At 41.2% G+C, this 21,840-nt stretch overlaps 2 protein-coding genes across 3 annotated transcripts; one reads left to right on the forward strand and one right to left on the reverse strand.

The window, feature by feature from the left end:
- Positions 1–930: 930 nt before the first annotated feature.
- fam161b (FAM161 centrosomal protein B) lies at positions 931–11,302 on the reverse strand. Its single transcript, XM_031759646.2, has 9 exons — positions 11,115–11,302; positions 9,750–9,972; positions 9,186–9,667; positions 8,194–8,504; positions 3,884–4,002; positions 1,997–2,164; positions 1,787–1,886; positions 1,570–1,709; positions 931–1,320 (listed from the first exon to the last, which is right to left on the reverse strand). The coding sequence occupies exons 2-9, from the start codon at positions 9,968–9,970 to the stop codon at positions 1,239–1,241; spliced, it is 1,623 nt and encodes a 540-aa protein (XP_031615506.2). The 5' UTR covers positions 9,971–9,972; positions 11,115–11,302; the 3' UTR covers positions 931–1,238.
- Positions 10,917–21,802, forward strand: coq6 (coenzyme Q6 monooxygenase). 2 transcript variants are annotated; one of them, XM_039603764.1, is made up of 12 exons: positions 10,917–10,959; positions 12,057–12,191; positions 14,524–14,582; positions 16,344–16,470; positions 17,684–17,814; positions 17,900–18,007; positions 19,170–19,232; positions 19,330–19,437; positions 20,089–20,291; positions 20,497–20,612; positions 20,942–21,108; positions 21,668–21,791. In XM_039603764.1, exons 1-12 carry the CDS (start codon positions 10,923–10,925, stop codon positions 21,695–21,697), a joined length of 1,284 nt encoding a protein of 427 aa, XP_039459698.1. In that variant the 5' UTR covers positions 10,917–10,922; the 3' UTR covers positions 21,698–21,791. The 2 variants fall into 2 exon arrangements, with proteins under 2 accessions (XP_039459698.1, XP_031615497.2); XM_031759637.2 differs by lacking the exon at positions 10,917–10,959 and adding an exon at positions 11,384–11,744 and having other exon boundaries at positions 21,668–21,802.
- Positions 21,803–21,840: the final 38 nt, after the last annotated feature.

Here is a 21,840-nt window from a genome sequence, read left to right on the forward strand (position 1 = left end):
AGACAAAACTCCCCTTCTTTCACACTGGCCCTGGAACTTGACCATATAAGGAGTCCAAAAGGGCCTGGACTTGTTTGGCAGTTCCTGGGTCTGAATTAGATAGAGGTTAGAAAGCAAATTAATCAGATGCAAATCTTGAAAACTTATCACGATTCCATGACTAATGTGGAGGCAACGTTGCTAAGATAAAAGCACTGTGTAGTATTTTAGAGGTCACGAGCCCCGTTGCCATGGTATATCTTTACTGCAGTTATGCAAATATATTTAAATCTGAAGACAGCTAGCTAGCTGCATAGACTATGTAACTCCTATCTAAGTGTTACGTTTTACACCATGCATTCAATGACGACGATACCACTTAGTGATTTTTAATATTTTCTAGTGTGAATTTACTACACTGACTCCAAAGCACGGCACAACAGCCTACAAAACCATACGGGCGTGCACTGATCTCCATTGATTATGCTTGTAAAAATATTCAAACACTCCCATGTGGTTTGTAAGTAAAAATGACATCTCGAATTCCTGGCAGTCAGCTGTCAAAGCACAAGAGTACAGCGGAGGCCAGTGTGTAAGAGTATTTGATGTGGATGTGCAGGCAGACCGCTGAGATGGTTTGTGTGAATGCAGATGCATGGTAAGGACTGTTTATTTAGGTGGCACTGTGGCTGTAGAAATAACTGGGAACTTGAACCCGACAATCTAAGAAAAGCCAATGTCAGATGCCTGGAGTTCTTACGGGACCTGTTCAATTAAAAACATGTAAAAACTTGTAAAACATGTTTTGTTTTGTTTTTTGAGTAAGTAAAATGCAACGGTTAGCATTAGAATACAAGCATTAAAATTTAAGCAAATTTAAGTATTTTCTTTTTAACACAGAGACTGACTGGTTAACAGACAACAGACAAACTGGGCTCAACTGGTGTTCTCAGTGTATTTTTGAACCATTTATTCTGGCAACAACATGCTCATCATCTTCAAAACTACAGCTTACATATTCCTTGGGGAAAGTGTTGTAAAACCAACAGCAATCACTTATGTACATTTTTATAAAGTTTTATCTCCTTCCATTTGTGATTGCAAATTCCAGATGTTTTGCGATTTCGTGATTTATAGCCGCTTATCTTAAACTATCAAACATTTGGTGCGGACAGTCAGCAGTGACATGAATCATTTTTGAGGACTGTTGTTTTCTAGTGGAGAGGCCACAAAACTCTGTGCCGCCTGAACCTTTTTGATCATGGCATTTCTTCCCCTTTGGACTTCACGCTCTTCTCTCCCACATCTTCAATTTTCTCCCCGTCTCCTCCATTTTCTTCCCTAAATCAGACATGTTGGGTTAGAAAATGACTATATTGTAATTACATCGAACTTTTACTTGGCTACGGAAATGGTCTTTTTTTTCTCTAAAGACTGTAGAGCAAGCTCAGAAAATTATGTAATGCAACATGACCAAACCACATGAAGTCCTTGGCTCTCCCAGCAGCAGTGCTATTCATATTTTTACCGGACACAGTGGTATTACTCACAGGATGAACAAAACTTGCTACAATTTCTCACGCTGCATACCTGCTTCGAATGTCGTCTTCAGCGCTGCGGTCATCCTCGGATATGAGCGCTTCTCCATTTTCTTCAACGAACTGCTCCTTTAGCCCGGCTTTCTTCAGTTTGCTTCTGTATGTCTGCTCTGCGTGAGCTTTCGCATTTCTCTGCCAGTGAAAACTCAGACTTAGATTCCTGAACGTATGTCACCTAATGCATGTAGTAATGTTCAGGCATTCCTTACCTGTTTCACCTGTTCAAACAGATAAGGGCGTTCACTAACTCTGGCCTTCATTTCCCGTAATTCTCTCATGTAATCCCTCATTCTTTGTTGATCAGCCTCCCTTCACATAAGAGGAGATTATAGTTTTAACTGTTGTAGCAGGCATGTGTAGTTCTTGTGACATGAAATGTAAAACTGCAGAATAAATAGCCTCACTTATCCAGAACTCACCGATGGTTCTGTAGTTTCTCGTCATACACGTCTTTCAAGCTGCTGCGTGGGTCCAGTAACTTTGCATGGAGGGTTACTGTCTTCTTCATTGCTTGGCATCTCATTTGGTAGTTCCTCAACCAGTCCACACTCTCTTGATTCTTACTATCCCTCATCTCCATTGATGTTCTGTTCAGGTAAAAATTGTCTGCATTTCAGATCATTTCATGGTTTAGGTGTTGAAACAATATGGAGCCAAGTTAATTTTTTTCCCCAGTGGGCCATGCTGATATACTGAGTCACCGCAGCTATGTTGTAATCACAAATCCCTCTAAAACCCTAAAAGCAACCCGACGTTCACCGCCCCAGAAGGTGAACATAAGTACACATCAGGTCGACTGTGATTGTCCTGTTCAGCACCCTCGAGTCCTCTGGTGCACTTCCAGCTACTTTTCCGCCAAAGTTTTTCAATTTATCCGTGAGAGAATAACGATCACTGTCCCACTATGAGGAACAATAATTGAATCATCAATACAAGGACTCACAAATGTCAGAAAATTCCTGAAAGGAAGACTGCAGAAATCGGAATGGATGTGAGGGAATGTACAAAGAAGTGGAAAAGCTAGAGGGACATATACGTTTGTCCCCCCCAAACAAACTGACCACAGCTAAGAGTGGGGGCCCATAAAAGTCCCAGCATAAGTGCCAGCAACGACGTCGGGCACTTACATAGAGATGTCTAAATCAGGTCTTAGCTGTCAGTGACCCAGGGTTTATGTTTTGGAGTGTTCTGGTTTGGTTGCAATAGTTGAGTTATTCTCTTTGAGTGATCTATGTTTGGTTTTCTTGTACTTTAGTGTTCTCTTTTGATCATTTTGTTTCTGTTAGGTTGTAGCTCTTGGGTTCTTAGTTATTCTTTCAACATGTTTGGGGTGTGTTTTTGTTTTCCTTCAGTTCTTTGGGATTATATTCTGTCTCCCTCAGTGTCTAGTCTCATCCTGTGTTTTCTTAGACTTGTCTCTGTTTTCATTCCCCCCAGTCACAGTGTGACGCTCGCGTGTCTCGTATTTGTCACGCTTCCTGTTTTATTTTGATAATCCTTGTCCCGTGAGTTTTGCTTTCCTTTGTCTCGTCATGTCAGATTAGGTCCAGCTGTGTCTCCCTCGTGTTGCAAATCCTCCCGTTATCCTGCCTGTGTTTTTAAGTCCTCAGTCACCTTCTGTTAGCTGTCACATTCTCCACATTTGCTGTGTGTTCTTGCGTAAGCTCCAGGTTCTCAAGTCGCGTCTAGTTGTTAGTTGTCATGTCTAGTTCATCTTTTGTTTCTTTCTTTCAGCGTTCATGTACTTAGTTTCAATTTGTATTTTCCAGCAATAAAGATGCCGCCTTTAGTTAAGCTTTTGGTCTCCGAGTCCTGCGTTTGGGTCCTAACCTAGCCTGCCACACAGCTTACCATGACATTAGTGAAAGTAAGTAAAGGGCTTTTCACTGAACAGCTCCAAAAATCCTCCATTAATCTGGTAGACAACAGATTATATTAAAATAGGCTATTTTTTCATACACACAGCCTGAGACTTAAATAGTGTTTTTATCAACTTCATATATTAATGTGGTGTACACTGGTTACACAGTTATTATGTAGCTCAAACCACTTTCCATTTGGTTATTTCAAAATGTCTGACATTATATTGTGATACGTGGAATCTTTATCTGACTTAAACGTTTAATAGCACCGGAGTGAACACAAGCATTACTAACTGAAGGACAGATTAGCCTCATTAATCTAATTTATCATTACTGAAAAAACAAATTTATTGTACACGAATACGTCAATAATGAAGTCTTTTTTTTTCCTTTTAGGATACACTGAGACAAGATCTGCTGTCATCCAAAAATATTCCAACTCACCTGATGGCCATAGAGCGCTTCCTCACAGCGTCCGTGATGTATGTGGGCAGTGTGTCAGTGGATATTAACGTTAAAGCCCCGAGTGACTTGCTTCTATTGAGATTACTCATTTTTGGTGCCTGTGGATGAAGAGACAAAAACACTCATAACATAATTTTGTTAGCTGAAATCAAAACCAAACTCTTGGCCATCATGTTGCTTTTTTTTTTTCAAGAATTTGAATAACATGAAGAAAATAGTAGCATAAAGATAGTGCAAGAATTGCAGTGTTAGAGCAAATGTAATGGCTTTTCTCCATCAAACATAGCATGACTAGCTTAATTAGTTCTTTTTTTTTTTGAAAATGTATCACTGTGCACACAGCAGACACATTATTAGCACTGGGTTGGAACTCCTTTTTTACCCTCAGAACTGACTCAATTAATCATGGCAGAGATTCAACAAGGTGCTGGAAACATTTCTCAAAAATGTTGGTCCATATTGACATGAGACATGATAGCATCACACAGCTGCTTCAGATTTATGCACATCCATGATGCAAACCTCCCGTTCCACTGCAAAACAAAGGTGTTCTATTGGACTTAGCTGTGGTGATTGGAGGTCACTTGAGTACAGTGAACTCATTGTCATGTAAAGAAACCAGTTTGAGATGATTAGAGCTTTGTGACATGGTGTGACATCCTGCTGGAAGCAGCCATCAGAACACTGTGGTCATAACGGGATGGACATGGTCAGCAACAACACTCAGGCAGGCTGTGGAGTTTAAACAATGATGCTCATTTGTTACTAAGGTTGCCCAGAGTTTTACCAGAAAATATTCCCCACACTGTTACACCATCAGCAGGCTAAACTGTTGACACAAGGCAAGATGGATTCATGCTTTCATGTTCTCTAGGCTATATTCTTGGCCTCAGTATCATCTCCTTCAAGGTTTAATGTGTTGTGCATTCAGAGATGCTCTTCAAACCTTCCTATCAGCTCAAAGCAGTCTGGCCATTCTCCTCTGACCTCTGGCATCAACAAGTCATTTCCACACAGAGAACTGTGGCTCACTGGATATCTTCTTTTGTTCAGGCCACTCTCTGTAAACCCTGTAGATAGTTCTGCAGGAATATCCTAGTAAATATGAAATATTCAGACCAGCCTGTTTGGCAAAAACAACCATGCCACGTTCAAAGTCATTTAAATCACCTTTCTCCTCTATTCAGATGATTTGAACTTCAATAGGCTATCTTGACAATGTCTACATGTTTAAATGCATTGAGTTACTGCCATGTGATGGCACTGACAGGCAGCCTAATATGTGTGCCTAACAAAGTGGGCAATGAGTGTATATTTCCATATATTCCTATATGGAAAGCCTAACTAAAACAATGACTGACATTTTAATGCAAGATTAAATGAACTAAGGAAGACCATCATTTGCCTTCAACAAGTGTAAACTAGTAGTTTCGTTTTTATGTGTAACTACAATTACTGTGAGCACAACTGCTTCCAGAACCTCTTACTAAACAGTTACAGAAAAATAAAAATAAAAAGATTAATGGCAATAACAGCTTCAGGAATAATTTCATATCACTTACAAAAATCCTAAAGGATCTTCCGGAAATATCACACAGTAAAAGGTAATTTAGTACAATTACATGTGATTATTCTAGACATATGGTAACAGTTAAGCTAAATGTACAGTAGATATTTGTAACGTCAGTAAAATATTTAAAAATCTGCCTTAAACTTTCTGACAAGCGTCATAAAACATAACTGTGGTAATTGGATAATTACAAAAGCCACAAGACACATGAAAGGAAGACGTGACGAAACTTTCACTGATCACAAAGTTTGGATTAGAGAAAATTACTGTTATTCTTACCTAATTACTGGTATAATTATTTTTAGCCTTTAATGCTCTCATGTGAATCATCCGCCCAGACAAATTTCAGTGAACATACACTACCAGTCAAAAGTTTGGACACACCTTCTCATGTAATGTTTTTCTTCATTTTTCTACTCTCTACGTTGTAGAGTCTCACTGAAGACATCAGATATATGAAGCAAGATATATGGAACTATGTAGCAAATGAAAAACTGATAAATAACTCTAAACATGCTTTGTTGACAGTGCTGCCTTCTCTCAATGAGCTTCATGATGGAGTCACCTGAAATGGTTTTCACTTCACAGATGTGCCTTGTCAGGGTTCATTTGTGGACTTTGTTGCCTTCTAATGAGGCTGGGACCATCAGTTGTGTTGTGCAGCAGTCAGGTTGGTACACAGCTGACAGCCCTATTTGACAACTGTTAGAATTCATATTATGGCACGAACCAATCAGCTAAGTAAAGAGAAACGACAGTCCATCATTACTTTAAGAACTAAAGGTCAGTCAGTCCGGATTGCAAAAGATTCTGAATGTGTCCCCAAGTGTGGTCGCAAAACCATCAAGCACCATCAAACTGGCTCAGATGAGGACGGCCTCAGGAAAGGAAGACCAGGAGTCACCGCTGCTGCTGAGGATAATTTCATCCGAGTCACCACCCTCAGAAATCGCCGGTTAACAGCACCTTAGATTAGAGCCCAGATAAATGCCACACAGAGTTCCAGTAGCAGACTCATCTCTACATCAACTGTTCAGAGGAGACTGCACGAATCAGCTCTTTATGGTCAAATAGCTGCTAAGAAAGCACTACTAAGGAAAAGCAACAGAAGCGGAAGATATTTGGTTGGGGGAAGAAACACAAGGAATGGACATTAGCAGTGGAAATCTGTGTTTTGGTCTGATGAGTCCAAATTTGAGATCTTTGGTGCATGCATGGTTCCCATTGTGAAGCATGGAGGAGGTGGTGTGTTGGTGTGAGGGTGGTTTGCTGGTGACAGTGTTGGGGATTTATTCAAAATTGAAGGCACTGAACTAACACGGCTACCACAGCATCCTGCAGTGACATGCCATCCCATCCAGTTTGTGTTTAGTTGGACCATCATTTACTTTTCAACAGAACAATGACCCCGAATACACCTCCAGGCTGTGTAAGGGCTATTTGACCAAGAAGGATAGATTGAGCGCTGCGCCAGATGGCCTGGCCTCCACAGTCACCTGACCTAAACCCAGTAGAGATGGTTTCGAATGAGAGGGACGGCAAAGTGAAGGCAAAAGGGCCAACAAGTGCTCAGCATCTCTGGGAACTCCTTTAAGACTGTTGGAAAACCATTTCAGGTGACGAACTCATGATCCTCATCAAGAGAATTCCAAGAGTGAGCAAAGCAGTAATCAAAACAAAGGGTGGCTACTTTGAAGAATCTAAAATGTAAACATGCTTTGAGTTATTTCACACTTTTTGTTTATTACATAATTACATATGTTTTCATTCATAGTTTTGATGCCGTCAGTGAGAATCTACAATGTAAATAGCCATTAAAATAAAGAAAACCATTAAATGAGAAGGTGTGTCCAAACTTTTGACTGGCAGTGTATATACACATCTTCTCGTGAAGTATGTCTCATTAAAAAAAATGCTGCTTTAGCTGAGGGATGGAAAGAGAGCAAATATTATATGGCTGAAGATCCGGCTCTGTAAAAGCACGACTTGAATTAAAGGTTACAAATCATGAGTCGGAAAAACTTTGAAACATGAGAAGAATAATTCCTCTTTGAAGATGGATTGCTGAAGGTATTTTAAAATAGCAATACGATTCCACAACTGAGGAGACTTGTTTGCAAAGCCACGAAAAAAATAACACACAAGGCCTCAAACCATACAATAAATCTCATTTCATGAAACACGCTGTTTTCAAAGTCACAGAAACAAAAATGTGACCTGGTCATATTCCCTTGTTACATTTTGTGAAATAAACACTGTGCTGTGGGACCACGGGAATATGTTATATTGCAGAGCTGCCAAAAACTGCGGAGTCAAATAAGAACGGATTTAAATGGAACAGGATAACATCCTGAACAGTAGAGGCTTTAAAGAAGGTAAGTGGCTCAGAGTAAATCTCCTTAAGAAAAAGAGAAGGGTGCTGATTTGATAAAAAAAGGTGGGTGGATATGTCTCAAACTATCCATGAAGCAGAGAAGGAGTGAGAGACTTCAAAAAACTTCTGAAATGTGCATCTGGTTCAATACAGAGATTATCCATTAAAACTGAGTTTAATGTGATTTCTTTCCTGGCTAATAAAAATATTTCTAAAAATCTGATTTAAACTCTAGTACATAAATGTTCAGAGAACATAAACTAAAACGAGCACATAATATCACAACTGAAGTCCAAAAGCAGCTAAAGAAATAAATACCAATAAGAAGCAATGAACATGTTTTACCTGCGAGTGTACCGGACTCGTCCTGCTTTGCCTTGGTGGGCGAGATGAAGTTCTCAGGACAAACGGCTGACACTTTGTCACATCTTTAACCTGCATTTTCTTCAGCGTCTCTGTCTGCAAGGCCTTGTGCAACATGCTGAAATCAGGGACCTCGTGGATGATTTTTGGACGGAAACTAGGCTTCTCATCCAAAAATCTCAGCTTTTCTTTCCTGGTGCGCTCTGCTGTGCGAAGTTTCGGGCCATTCCGAGTAGGATTCTCCTCCCTCGCAGTCGCCTGAGAGTGGACTTTTCTGCAGGCTTCCTCCTGGTCTAAATAAAGTTAGACAGGGTATACACTGTAGCCAATTCACTGCCTAGAGTGTACTGTATGCATGCACAAATATGATACAATAACAGTTGAAATCTTCCACTTAAAAACTCTTAATTAAAGTTTGAAGAAACACAGATCAATCACCCAGTTTGCTTCCACTGAGGACAAAGAAAATCTTCACTTTCAAACAGCTTCACACATAAGCACTGCTACTTTTGTGGTGTTCTATCAAATGCTGCTAACAAACTGATCTGAATCAACTAGCTTTTTTTGTTTAAAGTTTTAGATGAATGTCAAAAGAAAAAGAAAACATTAGACATCACTGTGTTAAAGGGTTTTTACACTAAATTTGGGGATTTTAATTCAATTTGATTCCTTAAAAAATTCACAATGTCTAATGTTTATGTTTATTAAAGTGTAGCATGGCGTCTTTCAGATTTGTGGGCTTCATTACTATTTCTTCACAATTTTGGTTTGACCTCAAAATTTTGCCAGTTCAAGCTTTTATAGTAATTACTCTGGCTGTTTAAAACTTACTTATATATGCAGCCTAAGACAAGAAGTCACAGGTATGCTTTACCTGGTTCCAAAGACCACAACCCAGTTACATGAATACTAAGTGCCCTTTCTAATCCATCTCTTCATAAAACCGAATCATTAGTCAGAAAAGGAAAACCGACCTTTTGTCTCAGAGTCTGGGGAGTCTTTTATTTCTTTCTGAGATGGTTTTCTAACTCGAACACTGTTTTTCATATCTTGCTCGACTTGGTTTAACCTCGCAATCAGTTTCTCCCTTTTCTCCTTTTCTCTCTGCAGGAAGTTGAAAGGCTTCTGAATGGAAAGCAAGAACTGCTTCCTCTGTTCGTGGGCCTCCTTCCTCTCCTTTTCTCTGTGCTCCATCATGTCCTGGTAGATGGGCTGAATGATGTGGCTGGGGGCAGGAAGAGCAGAGAACTTCTTCTGACACTCAGCCTCAGCTTCCTCCTCTTTGATCAGCTGTGAAGTTTTAGCTAAAGGAAACCGCTCACACGCTTGAGTCCTGACAGAACAACGCTTCCCATCTGTTAAAGATAACCAGGCTGGAGAGGATGAGGTGTCGGGCCTCTCTGATTGTAGGGGTTTGTGGGAAGTGTTTAGGATTTCTGAAGAAGATCTTGTCATCCTGTAAAACAGTACAGCTCTTTGAAGTAGGTCAATTTTAAGTGGACGAAAGCAAAAAATAATAATAATATGAGGTAACATACTCTGTCGGGTTTTTTTTATTTCCAGAAGTATTTTTACTTGAATCAGCTGACAGGTGAGCGTTCTGCTGAATCCTCTTTTCCAGCTCCTCCGTCTGTATCCTTTCTGTCTCCTGCAGCTGCTGTTTCAGGGTCTCTCTAAGAGCCTTAAGATGCAGCTGGAGCCTTAACTCTGATTGCAGTCCATCCTCCAGCAAAGTATCCAGCTTTAACTTATCGTTCATACCTGTGATATTGAAAAGAAAAAAAGAGATAAAAAGAGGGGTTTTTTTTTAATCTTGTGAATATCTATGTTGACTAGGGGCTGATATGCTTAATTTAATATTTTATTTGTCTATTGATAAAAACTATGACAATTATTTTGATAATTGACTCATAGTAGATGTCAACTGTCAGGAAATTCAATTCAACTTTATTTGTATAGCCACACTTTAAAACAATATTTGTTTCAAGGTGTTTTATATAAGGTGAAGACCTTTCAATATTAGAGAGAAAACCCCAACAATAAAATCAGTCCCTGTGAGCAAGTACTTGGTCACTGGTGGGAGGAGAAACTCTCTTTTAACAGGAAAAGATATCCAGCAGAACCAAACACAGGAAGGGGCCAACATTTGCAAAGACTGGTTAATGGATGAGGAGGAAGAGAAGGGAATAGAACCTAGAGAGACCACAAACAAGACAAAAAAAAACAAAAACTACAGGACTTAGTACCAAGTGTGTCTGTCTCCTGAGCCCAAACTGGAAGATGGTTAGTTGGAAAGAGTGAAATACTTTACTGAGATAATGCGATACACTATAAGGACAAAAGTACTGGGACAGCTACACATTACACATAGACAAATTAATACATAATAATAAATAGTAAACAATATGTATGTGAATAATGTGTATGACAGCAATGTGCATTTCTTCATTGCAATTAAAAACTGTTTTTCTTGCTGCTAAAAAACTCTGTTGAACACGTTTCTCTAAGGTCTTTCTTTTTATTAATCAGACAAAATTCATGAAATAAGCAATAAGAAAATTAGGATTTGCTCTAACTATAAACTAAGAAGGGGAAAATACAATCAAATAACTCTAATCAATGCAAATAAAAATTTTGAGGACTCCTGCATCCACGGACTACATTGCACATGCGCTCTACTCTCAGTGTATGAGCTGTGTAAATTGGTCACTATGGCAACCACGCTCTCAGCGGAACATCAACATGGTTGTATGTGTTTACCATTAATAGCCCTTGTTTCAATACGATTTATACTTTTTTTCTATAAAAACAAACTTCCTTTTCATCTTCTGCTACTTAAGTTCCCGTTAAATACCAATATAATCACAGAAAAATCAACCTGAGAGTACTAATGAGCTGCCAACCTGGGAGCAGACGAGTTTTAACAAGTATTTCACGGCGTCGAAGATTCCTCCAAACGCTCAGTAGTTGCAGTACAGTTTGTTTGTTGAGCTAATGACTCCCGAAGTTGATACAGTTCTTTGTATCCCACCAGAAGAGAGGTTTTAGAGTTTTTAGCCAGTTGTCAGTGCTGGTAGCTTTAGCGCTGTTTGTGGTCAGAGGCAGAAACGCCACCCGCGGAAATTGCCTTCTGTGATTGGTCGTAAAACCGGAAGTACTTCCTTGCAGCGCTTGTCAACACAACATGGCTGTGTCACAGAAGAGTCGCGGCTGCTCTTAGTAGGACACATTCAAGGGGAAACGTCTGTCTCTTTAATTGTTGTATGACACTCTTCAAAGCCCGACCCTGGACTGTTTTCCTTTGTTTATCCAGAGGCTTCTCTCTCATGCGAAGACAGACTGAAACATGCACAAGCTCACGAGGGCGTCGCTGGCCTTAAACGGACTCAGCCGGTGTTTTGTAACAGAAAAGCATTTATCTGCTATAAAAATCACCAGGCGAGGATTAGTGTGTGCAGATCACGGGAATGATGTTTATGATATAATTATATCCGGGGGAGGGATGGTTGGATCTGCAATGGCATGTTCCTTGGGTGAGTGCTCGACTAGTGTTGCAAGACTTTGCTGTTAACTTGTCCAAATCCAGATTAAAGTTGGTGTGCAGAGTAGCAGTGCACTCTTTCTCTCACAGAGAGGGAATGTCACTCACTACTATACTGGAAAAGATATCTCTAAAATGTGCTGGAGTATTAAAACATGTAGTCAGAGCTCTAAATCAAATGATTGCATCCACATCACAGGACAACGAATCCAATTGCAGGTTCATTACACATGTTTAATCTTACACATGTGCTCTCATATTTAAACTATATTATATATTGTATGCATTTACTTTCCATCCACAGGTTTGGATCCAAACTTGGAGGGTAAGAAGATTCTGCTGCTTGAAGCCGGCAACAAGAAAGTAATGGACAAAGTCCCGGACACCTATAGCACCAGAGTTAGCTCCATCAGTCCAGGCTCTGCCACCCTTCTCAGTGGTACAGTATACAACCAAATCTGAACAGAATCTGCTTGAAAAATGCAGCAAAATATAATCCTGAGTAATTTCCTTTCTGTGACAAGTTTGTTGTCCTTGACTACTAAATGGCTCCCACAAGGTAAGCCAGGGATCAGACGCTGGCTGGTCACCCAATTTTAGCAGGGATTGTATTTAACCTCAGTTGTTCCTTTTGTAATGGATCACCTGAGGTTTTTCCTAGCAGTGTTTTTTTTTTTTTTTTTTTTTTTTCCCGTAGTACAGCTAAGAATGTGAGGTTTGGTCCAGCCCAAACTGCAGTTTAAATATGTCTCCTGAGCTTAAAGAAGTCAAAAGCCAAGGAAAAGGAGAGTCAGGGATTTGACACTGTAATTTCAGTTGGGCTTGATGGGCTTGTTTTTTAAACATAGTCTTTGTCCTAAATTACAACTTCAGGTCTTGAATCCATTAAAAATAGCTGAAGGTGGTCATCAGAACTTTTTCTTCTTCTTTCGGCTGGTCCCTTTCGGGGTCGCAACAGCACCCCACCCTTTTCCTAACATCCGTTTTTGTCACAACAACCCTCTGCATGTCATACTACACCACATCCATGAATCATTTTTGTGATCTTTCTCTTTTCCTTCTGCCTGGGAGTTCCTCTATTAATGATTTTCACCTATCCAAAACATCCTTGCCTGTCTAACTTTGTCTCCAGACCGCTCAACCTGAGCTGTCTCTCTGACATAGTCAATTCTGATCCTTTCCATCCAGATCACTACCAATAGAAATTTTAACATCTTCAGCGCTATCACCTTTAGTTCAGCTTCCTATTTTTTCACCACCATTTCCAAATCATACATCATAGCAGGTTTCACTACCATCTTGTAAAGCTTCTGGAGAAACAATCCCCCAACAATCAAGCGACCTACTATGAGCAAGAACTTGGCAATGGCGGGAACAAGAAACACCCTTTTAACAGGAAGAAACCTCTGGCAGAACCAGGCTCGAGGTGGGACAGCCATCTGCTGCGATCGACTGGTGGTTGGGGGATAATATGTGTTAGGATGTCACAAATCACACCTCCAGGGAAGAGTCCCTGCAAATCAATGCAAAGTTGTTCTGAGTGATCACCTTTGTATTATAACTAAGCATTTTTATTCCCAGTGGAGTTGTTTCTTCCAGAATGACAATGCCGCCACCCATAGGGCAGGAAGGGTCACTGAATTGCTTAGTGAAGATGGCATTGACATATATAATATGCTGTGGGCTTTGCGGCCACAAGATCTCAGCTTAATTACACACCTATGGAAGATTTTAGACTGGCGTGTTAGGCAGCATGCTCAGCCACCGTCATCAAAACACCGAATGAGGGTATATGTTTTGAAAGTATGGTGTTTCACCCCTGCAGTAAATTTCCAGTGACTTTTTTTTTTTTTAGAATCAGTTGAAAGCTGCATTTAAGATGTTCTAGATTTAATGTGGTCCAACAGCTTATTAAGGTAGTTTGTTAGTTTTTCCTTCAATATGTGACATGTCTGTAAGTTAAATCATATTTATCCCGGTTCAGGTCTACACATGCCAACCTCCTACCTGTCTGCCTGGTAGACTATGCAGTCCAGTGCATGAGCATGTGTGATAAACATTATTTTTGCAGGTGCCAGAGACAAACCCTAAAGTTTATCTTAGCATCTCAAATAAAGCCCTTCACATATCTTATTTGTGTTTTCAGTCACAGTGACCCATTAATAAACTTTTCCTCTCAAATCTCAGACTTTTATTTTGACTGTAGTCTCAATAAAAAATGTTGAATGCGGCGGTGCAATTTGAAAGGGTAAATGTGAGACGTCAAGTTTGGCTTTGACGTCATTGCCCATGACTGACACCTGCACAAAAGATTAAAAGGTTACTAAAAACAAACAGTGACTGATGAGAGATCAATGAATGATCTGTGTCATCCTTTAAGCACTTTATAATGTTAGGTTTGATGCCTCTGCTTTAATTAATACTCCTGAACAAAGGAAAAATGCACCCACAATCCAACATCTGCACCTGATTGTTGATCCTGGAGCTGCCAAAAGTGTCGGTCCTTAACCCTAGTCACAACATTCTGCACATTATGCAAACATGTGCATTCATTTTTGTTATATTTACTTCCAAAGTGTGACTATGATTATTTATCCACACTGGCATACTTTTTTTTCCCATTACTGTTAATTGTTCTGAAACGTGCAGAGAAAAACACAGAGGCGCAGAAAAATCCAAACTGCCCTGAATCAGTCTGTGTGAGTCATCTGTGGATCTCTGAATGACTTCACAAACCACATTTGTCCAATCTGACCTCTTTCTTTTGTCAGGTATCGGAGCATGGGAGCACATCACAAAGATGAGGTTCAAGCCCTATAAAAAGATGCAGGTAGGTCAATCTTAAAGTTAACATTGTTAACTGTGATTATACCTAGAGCCTTGTTTAACACAGCGCATCTCCCCGAGTTGTCCTGTTGCACCACTCGGCTTTTCCTTCTCACGTCCTCCAGACTTTGTAATTTACTGGCATACTGGATGTATTTCTGTCATCCATCAATCTCGACACTGTGCAATTTGTGGATAGAAAAATCTGTGACACTCAGCCTCCGCTCAGTCATTCCTAATGAACAAGCAACACAATACTCTATCATATGATCATGAGTACGGCATATAATTGTTCTCATTAAAATGGCAAGCGGTGGTTTCGCGTGACATGCATTTCATTCATTCCTTTGTGCAGTTTATGCTCCTTCGGTATCACCGCGCAATCTATGGCACCCCAAAACGCTAAAGAACACAAGGCATATTTAAAAGTACAGGATGGCTCTCTGACCATGCTAGTTTTATTTATTAAAACTGTTTCCTATGAAGAATACATTATTTTGACATTTTCAAATTAGTATCCCCCCCAAAAAAATCCTCTAATTATGAAGATTCATGTGAACAACGGGAAGAAGATGAAAGATTAGGAGAGTGGTTGTTTGCTGCAAAGTCGAGCCCGCTTTACAGCTGTGGGTGCAGCCTCGGTGCCTCTTGTAAGATGTGGTCGGTGTGTACCAAACACTCGACCGCAGGGTTTCTCTCTGGGCCTAAGATGTCATCATGCAGTGCCTCACAGTGATTATGGTAGTGTACCTCACCCATTATACCTTCACTCTGCTACCACTGTTTTGGCTTGTTTGCCCATTGAATTTCAGTCATATACATCCCAGTCATAGCACTGGAAAGTATGTTCTGCAGGTCAACTCTAGAAAGCAGGCTTTCCCTGCACTAAAGTAAGCGTCGAGGGTTTAGATTTGAAACACAAGGCGAACCGTTTGTTTCTTTTTCTTTCTTTCTTTCTTTTTTTGCTAACGAGGCGTTACCCCCCACCCCGACCCCCCCAGATTTTCTCTATAAAGTTTTATTCACGCATCTTGTTTGAGTCTTGCAAAAGAAGTAGGAACTCACTCTGCCCCAGAGCTGCATCATTTCACCCTGCATTAAACAAAACCAAAACAATTTTTGGGCTGGTCTCAGTAAATCTTTCTTCCCAACCACTTATCACAAGTTGCAAACTCACTGCCATTAGCGGTTTTCTCATGGGTATATCTCCCTACTTTATGGCAAGTTGGAAAAAAGTAGCGCAGCAGCATATTACTGCAGAATGACGGGTTCTGTCACCCAGGAAAGGATTAACCTTGTACAAACGCTTTTCAACCCCCCCCATCACGTTTAGCTCAGGCGGTGCTTTCAGAGTTAGAATTACAGTAGCCTAAAACTATATCTCACTCTGCCACTTTTGGTCGCGGATAAATATTGACTCTCACTCTGTAATGTTCTCAAACATGACATTTGTTATTTGTGTTTCCCAGAAAGTGTTTGAGAGCGAGAGAGAAAAAAAAAATCCACATCACAAAAATATTATTTGGTCCTCCGCCTCACAGAGCTCCATTAAAGCTGAAGTCAGCTGTCCACACAGAGCGCTGCCGGTGACCCTCGCTGCTCTGCGTTTGATGCATGTAGGCTGTGCCGTCCTTCGGCAGCAGTTAACAACTTTGATGTGTTCAGCCCAAGCGAAGCGCCACTTCTCTGCTTACTATATATAGGAAACGGAGATGCGTTTAAGGATAGACTTGTAGACCGCAGGCGTAATGAGTCTCTCATTTAGGTTTGGGATGCCTGCTCAGATGCCCTGATCACATTCGATAAGGAGAACGTGGAGGACGAGATGGCGTACATCGTGGAGAACGACCTGGTCGTGGCCGCGCTCACTAGACAGCTGGACAGTCTGTCTGGTAAGATTATGATTAAAACATGAAGCACCCCCCACCCAGAACACACACACACACACACACACACACACACACACACACAGTAGTTTGATTTCTATTCCATCTCCCTGCTGCCATACTCAGGCAGCTAAAGCCACCACTTTTATTCCATCCCGTCCCCAGGTTTTGTTTATTTGTACTCTCCCTCTCTCTGTCCCTGTGACTGTTTTTAAAGACAAGCTCTTGGAGCCATCCTTGTTTTTCCTGCAATTTCAATCTAAACCTCACTGCCAGTGCCCCAGCACCCTGCGAGGACACGTGAAATGGTCCAGTGACCTATTTAAAGCCGCCATGTGCTCCTGGGCTTTGCCACCTCTCAAGACGCTAAATCGCTGACGGGGTATAGCGCCGCATTGCCTTTGACAGCAGCCCAACTTTTGTGAGGTTCACAAATAAAACTGAGCTCTGCTATGTCCTCCACAGTTAAAGTGGCATATTTATAAACACTTTTCGGCGTTGTGCGCCAAACAAAAGGGGCGTGCGGTTACATCACGTTTGTGCCTCATGTGCCACCAGCTGTCTCATTTTTAGCATTTGGGATTGTTATGCTCGAGATGCACATGTACTCGAAAAATTTACTCCTCGCCAGCTGTTTTCAATGTAAGCCCTGCTCTCCAGGCAATGAAAAAACCCCAATTTTTGACAGAAACCGGTCTGTGGATGGGTCCCGCTCCAAGTCAGCATGAGCCAGAGTACGATCTGGATCCTTACATGTTTTGGGATGTCCAGGTGTGGATATTTTAGGATGAGGAGCAGTGTTAGTGCAAAATCTAACAAGCTGGCAGCGTGTCTGAAGTGTGGATTGGTGTGCTTGTAGATAAACACTATTAGTCAGTGCCATGCGGCGTGCCAAGACCATTAAGAGGACTGTCAAATGTGAACTTTGGCAGCTACTATATGCCACCGAGGAAAACCAGTGGTGTTTTATGAGGTGGTTTATAGATCTTCCACTGCTTTGGCTGCAGGCAAAAACCATCCTTTCTTTCCTTAAAGGAAAAAGTGGCTGATGATGATATATTCACAGGACCAAGATTGATCCCTTTCTTGTGAGAAAGTCACACCAGTTGCTCATTTATTTTGAGAAACACAGTTTTTCTTTTTTCTTTTCTTTTCTTTTCTTTTCTTTTCTTTGAACAGTAGTCACCATTTTTGTGTGTGTTTCTTTGGTGCTTTATAGAAAATGTACAAGTGAAGTACAGGTCCAAGGTGGTGAAATACACATGGCCCATGCCTTCCCAGGAAGCAGACTACATCCCATGGGTGCGCGTCACGTTGGCTAACGGAGAGACTCTTCAGACTAAGCTGCTGGTCAGTTTAATTTTATCACGCAATCTGTGGTTGTTGTTGTGTCATTTTTATTCCATTAATTTCCTCCCACTCATCTGTTTTGCAGATTGGTGCAGATGGACCGAACTCAATGGTGAGGCGGGAATTAGGAATACCCACAGTCAAGTGGAATTATGACCAGTCTGCTGTGGTTGCTGTACTGCACCTATCAGAGGTGAGCGTTAGTATTTACACAATGTAAATCCTCATCATTTGAAGGTTCTTATGCTTTTTTCTTATTTTATGTCTCATATGTACACTCAAGGGACATTTTATTAGGTACACCTTGCTAGTACCAGGTTGGGCCTCTTTTCGTGAGCCTCTGCAGAGTCTGGCCTCAATAGCTTCAATATTCGATGTGTTACCTTTTCAGAGATGGTCTTCTGCATAATTTGGTTGTAATGAACGTGTTTTTCTTCTTCTGTTCTCTTAGCCACGTCTCTCTTGAAAAAGAGATTTTAATCTCAACGAGACTTTTACCCGGATAAATAAAGGATAATTAAATAATACAAATTTGAGGCACAGCTGCATTCCTATTAGTTTAAAGCTGTCTGACCATTCTCCTCTGACATCAACCAGGCATTTTGACACAGAGAACTGGCACTCAGTGAATATTTTCTCTTTTTCAGCCTGATCTCTGTAAACCCTAAAGATGGTTGTGTGGGAAAATCCCAGCAGATCAGCAGTTTCTGAAATACTCAGACCAGCCAGTCTGGCACCAACAAACATACCACATTCAAAGCAAAGTTACTTAAATCACCTTTCATCCTATTCTGATGCTCACTTTGAACTTCACCAGGTCATCTCGATCATGTCCACGTGCCTAAAGACACTGAGCTGCTGCCCTGTGATTGGCTGATTAGATATTTGTGCTAATGAGCAGTCTAACAGGTGTCTAACAAAGAGGCTGGTTGGTGTATATGTACATATATACTGTTAGAGTAACAGATGCTCATATTAAACTTTGCAGCTGCCCTAAACACTCAAGCTGAACAGCTTGTTTCAGGCAGAGGATGAACTGAGGGGTTGTGTGAAGGCCAAGTACTCTGAAGTGTGAATCATGCAAAGCTACCCTACTATAGTCCAAAAATAAAAATATTGAGCTGGAAATGAGCATAAGTCTCCTAAATATTTAAGCAAACCTTATTGTAAATTCCTTGGTGGATTTACTCAATGATTTTGTTATAATAGTAATTTTAACATCACATCTGTCAGCAGTCGGAGAACAATACACCCGACCTTTATGATATTGTTTTTATGCACAGTTTATGATATTCAAATATAGCTGTAGAAAACAATGCAACTGTTTAATACGTTTTAATTTATGTGTCGGACAGCCCACGGAGAACAATGTTGCATGGCAGAGGTTCCTCCCAACAGGACCCATTGCGATGTTACCGGTAATATCTGGAGGGTTTTTTTTACTGCTGCAGTATTTTCATTCTGTCACAGAAGCATTTAATGAAACTTCAGCTGTCGCCTTTTGTTCCTATGCAGCTGTCCGACATGCACAGCTCTCTCGTGTGGTCAACCAGCCATTCGCTCGCAGAGGAGCTCCTCGCGCTGGATGAGGAGCGCTTTGTTGACGCCATCAACTCTGCCTTTGTAAGTCTCGCTTCATGCGTAAACTGCCAATGTCATATTTACACTCAGGTTCCCTGTCTGTCAGTAAGATTTTGCAAAGTGTCTGTATTTGTATGCAGTGTGCCATATGTGGCACGTGGTTCTCCATACACTTCCATGATTAGCTGTTTTAAGTGGCTCACGCAAACAATACAGTCATTGTTTAGCCCAAAGTATACACAATACTAATATTTCACTGCAGGAACGATACACCTTTCTATTTTTTGTGTTTGGAGAAACTCCTTTTTCCCAAGCTGGCTATTTTTACTGGGCCTGCTTATGGACGGGGTCACCACGGTTGAGTCACGTTTGGTTTTAGGCCTGGTTTGCTAATTAAACCTGTGGTCTCCCAGTGTCGACCATTACTGCATGGAATGTTTTTCAAACAGAGCTAATTCAACTCCATAGCCTGACCGTCATCTTCTTTTAATTAGCCCAGCTCGCGAAGCCTTGCCAAACCAGTTAGTTAGGGAGGGGGAAAAAAAAAAGAAAGCCCTTTCACTGGCCTGGAGTTCAGCTTTGCTCCTGTGTCAGCTAATTTCTTTGTCCACTCAAAGGGGACGGTGTCTGTTTTCTCTCTTTTCTGCTGCTTTTCATTCTCGTCTTCTTTCCTGTCTGTCTGCTCGCTGGCAGTGGAGTAATGAGAACCAGTCGGACCTAATTGAGACGGCTGGCTCGCTGTTTCGAGGCGCTCTGTCAGCCATCATGCCGTCCGCAGGTTCACCTCGACAGCTTCCCCCGAGTGTGGCGGGGATCGGCCCAAAGTCACGGGTCATGTTCCCGCTCGGAATGGGCCACGCATCTGAGTACATCAGACACAGAGTTGCACTCATTGGGTAAGATAATAAAAGCTAAAAGAAACAGCTCAAACATGTTAATGCCTTTATAGAGGAGAATAGGTATTACAAGGTCCTGAAAAAAATGCTCTTAAAGTACGCTTTAAAGCTCTTAACTGTTTGCTTAGTTAGCTAATAAAGGGATGGTGATTTGAACTTGTACTGTGTCTAGAACTACTTAACTCGTCTTTTGTTTCTATTTCAGGGATGCGGCCCATCGTGTCCATCCTCTGGCTGGTCAGGGAGTTAACCTGGGATTTGGTGATGTGGCCTGCCTCACGCAGATTTTAAGTCAGGCGGCCTTTAACGGGAAAGACCTGGGTCAGTGAGAGCTCTAAACAGACATAGCACAGCGGTTTTCACTAAGCTCTTTTCCATTGCCCCAGCTCAAACGCACGCCGTCAATGTGAACTATAAAAAGCATCAGCTTTTCCGGCAACATTCATTTGATGTTTTATTTTTTGCCCATTCTGTCCCGGAGCTCTATGTAGTCGCTTTTCATAAAAAAACACAAAAATGCTGGTATGTGATGTTCTAAAGTTAACGTAGCGCCAGTGCTTTGAGCTAATGTAGAAAACACATGACGGACTTATTCGGCGTAGACTTTATTCTCAATTTTTTAACCTCCCTGTTCACGTGTGTTTGTGCAGGAGCAATTCAGCACCTGCTAGAATATGAAACCGAACGTCAGCGGCACAATCTGCCTATGATGGCTGTCATCGACCTCATGAAGCGGCTGTACTCCACCAACGCCGCGCCTGTGGTTCTCCTACGCACCTTCGGTCTGCAGGCCACCAACATGCTACCAACGCTGAAAGTAAGCCTCTCCGTCTGTTTTAGTTTTAGATTTTAGCGAACCTGGACATCGCTCAGATAACATCAACCACCTGTCAAGCACAAACCCCGCCTCCACCTTGACCCCACCTTCCGCCCACTTTTCTGATTACACGGAGCTTTACTTTAGCAGCGTCTATAATTTTACTGGTTCTCAACCTACTACTATGGCATCTAAGTTTAGCCTCAAATTTAGTGTTACCAAAAGTGTGTGGGTGGGGTGCACGGCTGGTCCTGAGGCAGCGGACAGTGGCTTGTGTTTTCACACCCCTTTTATTACCGACCACTCATGTGAAATGGCTTTATTCCCTACTAAGTGATTCAAACCAACACAACTGTAACGGGTTGTAAAGGCATCTCGCTGCTGAGGCATAAAGTTAAAAGTCACTTTCATTTTTTTTCCACATTAAATGCTGTGAGTTCACTGATTTACAGGTCTTGTGTAGAGATTTTGCAGTGCCGCTCGCTTATAACAGGCTTTTTCTGAGCACGAGACAGAGGGTTGGAGAGTTTTTAAGTTCACGTCTGTTTTCACTTCGCAGGAGCAAATCATGGCATTTGCGAGCAAATGATGCGTCTCTCATGCAGCGGCCGTTTGTGGATCTCCAGCGACTTTCAGCTCTAAATGTTGTAATGTAAAAATACAATAAAATAATAAAAATTTTATTTTTCTCTTTGCCTGTCTAACATTAAATTATTTAAATCTTTTTTCTTT

This window comes from Oreochromis aureus, linkage group 19 (assembly GCF_013358895.1).
Source record: "Oreochromis aureus strain Israel breed Guangdong linkage group 19, ZZ_aureus, whole genome shotgun sequence".
Taxonomy (NCBI): Eukaryota; Metazoa; Chordata; class Actinopteri; order Cichliformes; family Cichlidae; genus Oreochromis; species Oreochromis aureus.

Excerpts from the sequence above, each read along its gene's own strand:
- fam161b (XM_031759646.2), bottom strand. The coding sequence starts at position 9,970 with ATGAACGATAAGTTAAAGCTGGATACTTTGCTGGAGGATGGACTGCAA. Across the intron at positions 9,668-9,749 it reads AATAAAAAAAACCCGACAGA|GATGACAAGATCTTCTTCAG; the intron begins GTATGTTACCTC and ends ACTGTTTTACAG. Across the intron at positions 1,887-1,996 it reads GAGAAACTACAGAACCATCG|GGAGGCTGATCAACAAAGAA; the intron begins GTGAGTTCTGGA and ends TCTTATGTGAAG.
- coq6 (XM_031759637.2), top strand. The coding sequence starts at position 11,558 with ATGCACAAGCTCACGAGGGCGTCGCTGGCCTTAAACGGACTCAGCCGG. Across the intron at positions 20,613-20,941 it reads CTTTAACGGGAAAGACCTGG|GAGCAATTCAGCACCTGCTA; the intron begins GTCAGTGAGAGC and ends GTGTTTGTGCAG. Across the intron at positions 21,109-21,667 it reads ACATGCTACCAACGCTGAAA|GAGCAAATCATGGCATTTGC; the intron begins GTAAGCCTCTCC and ends TTCACTTCGCAG.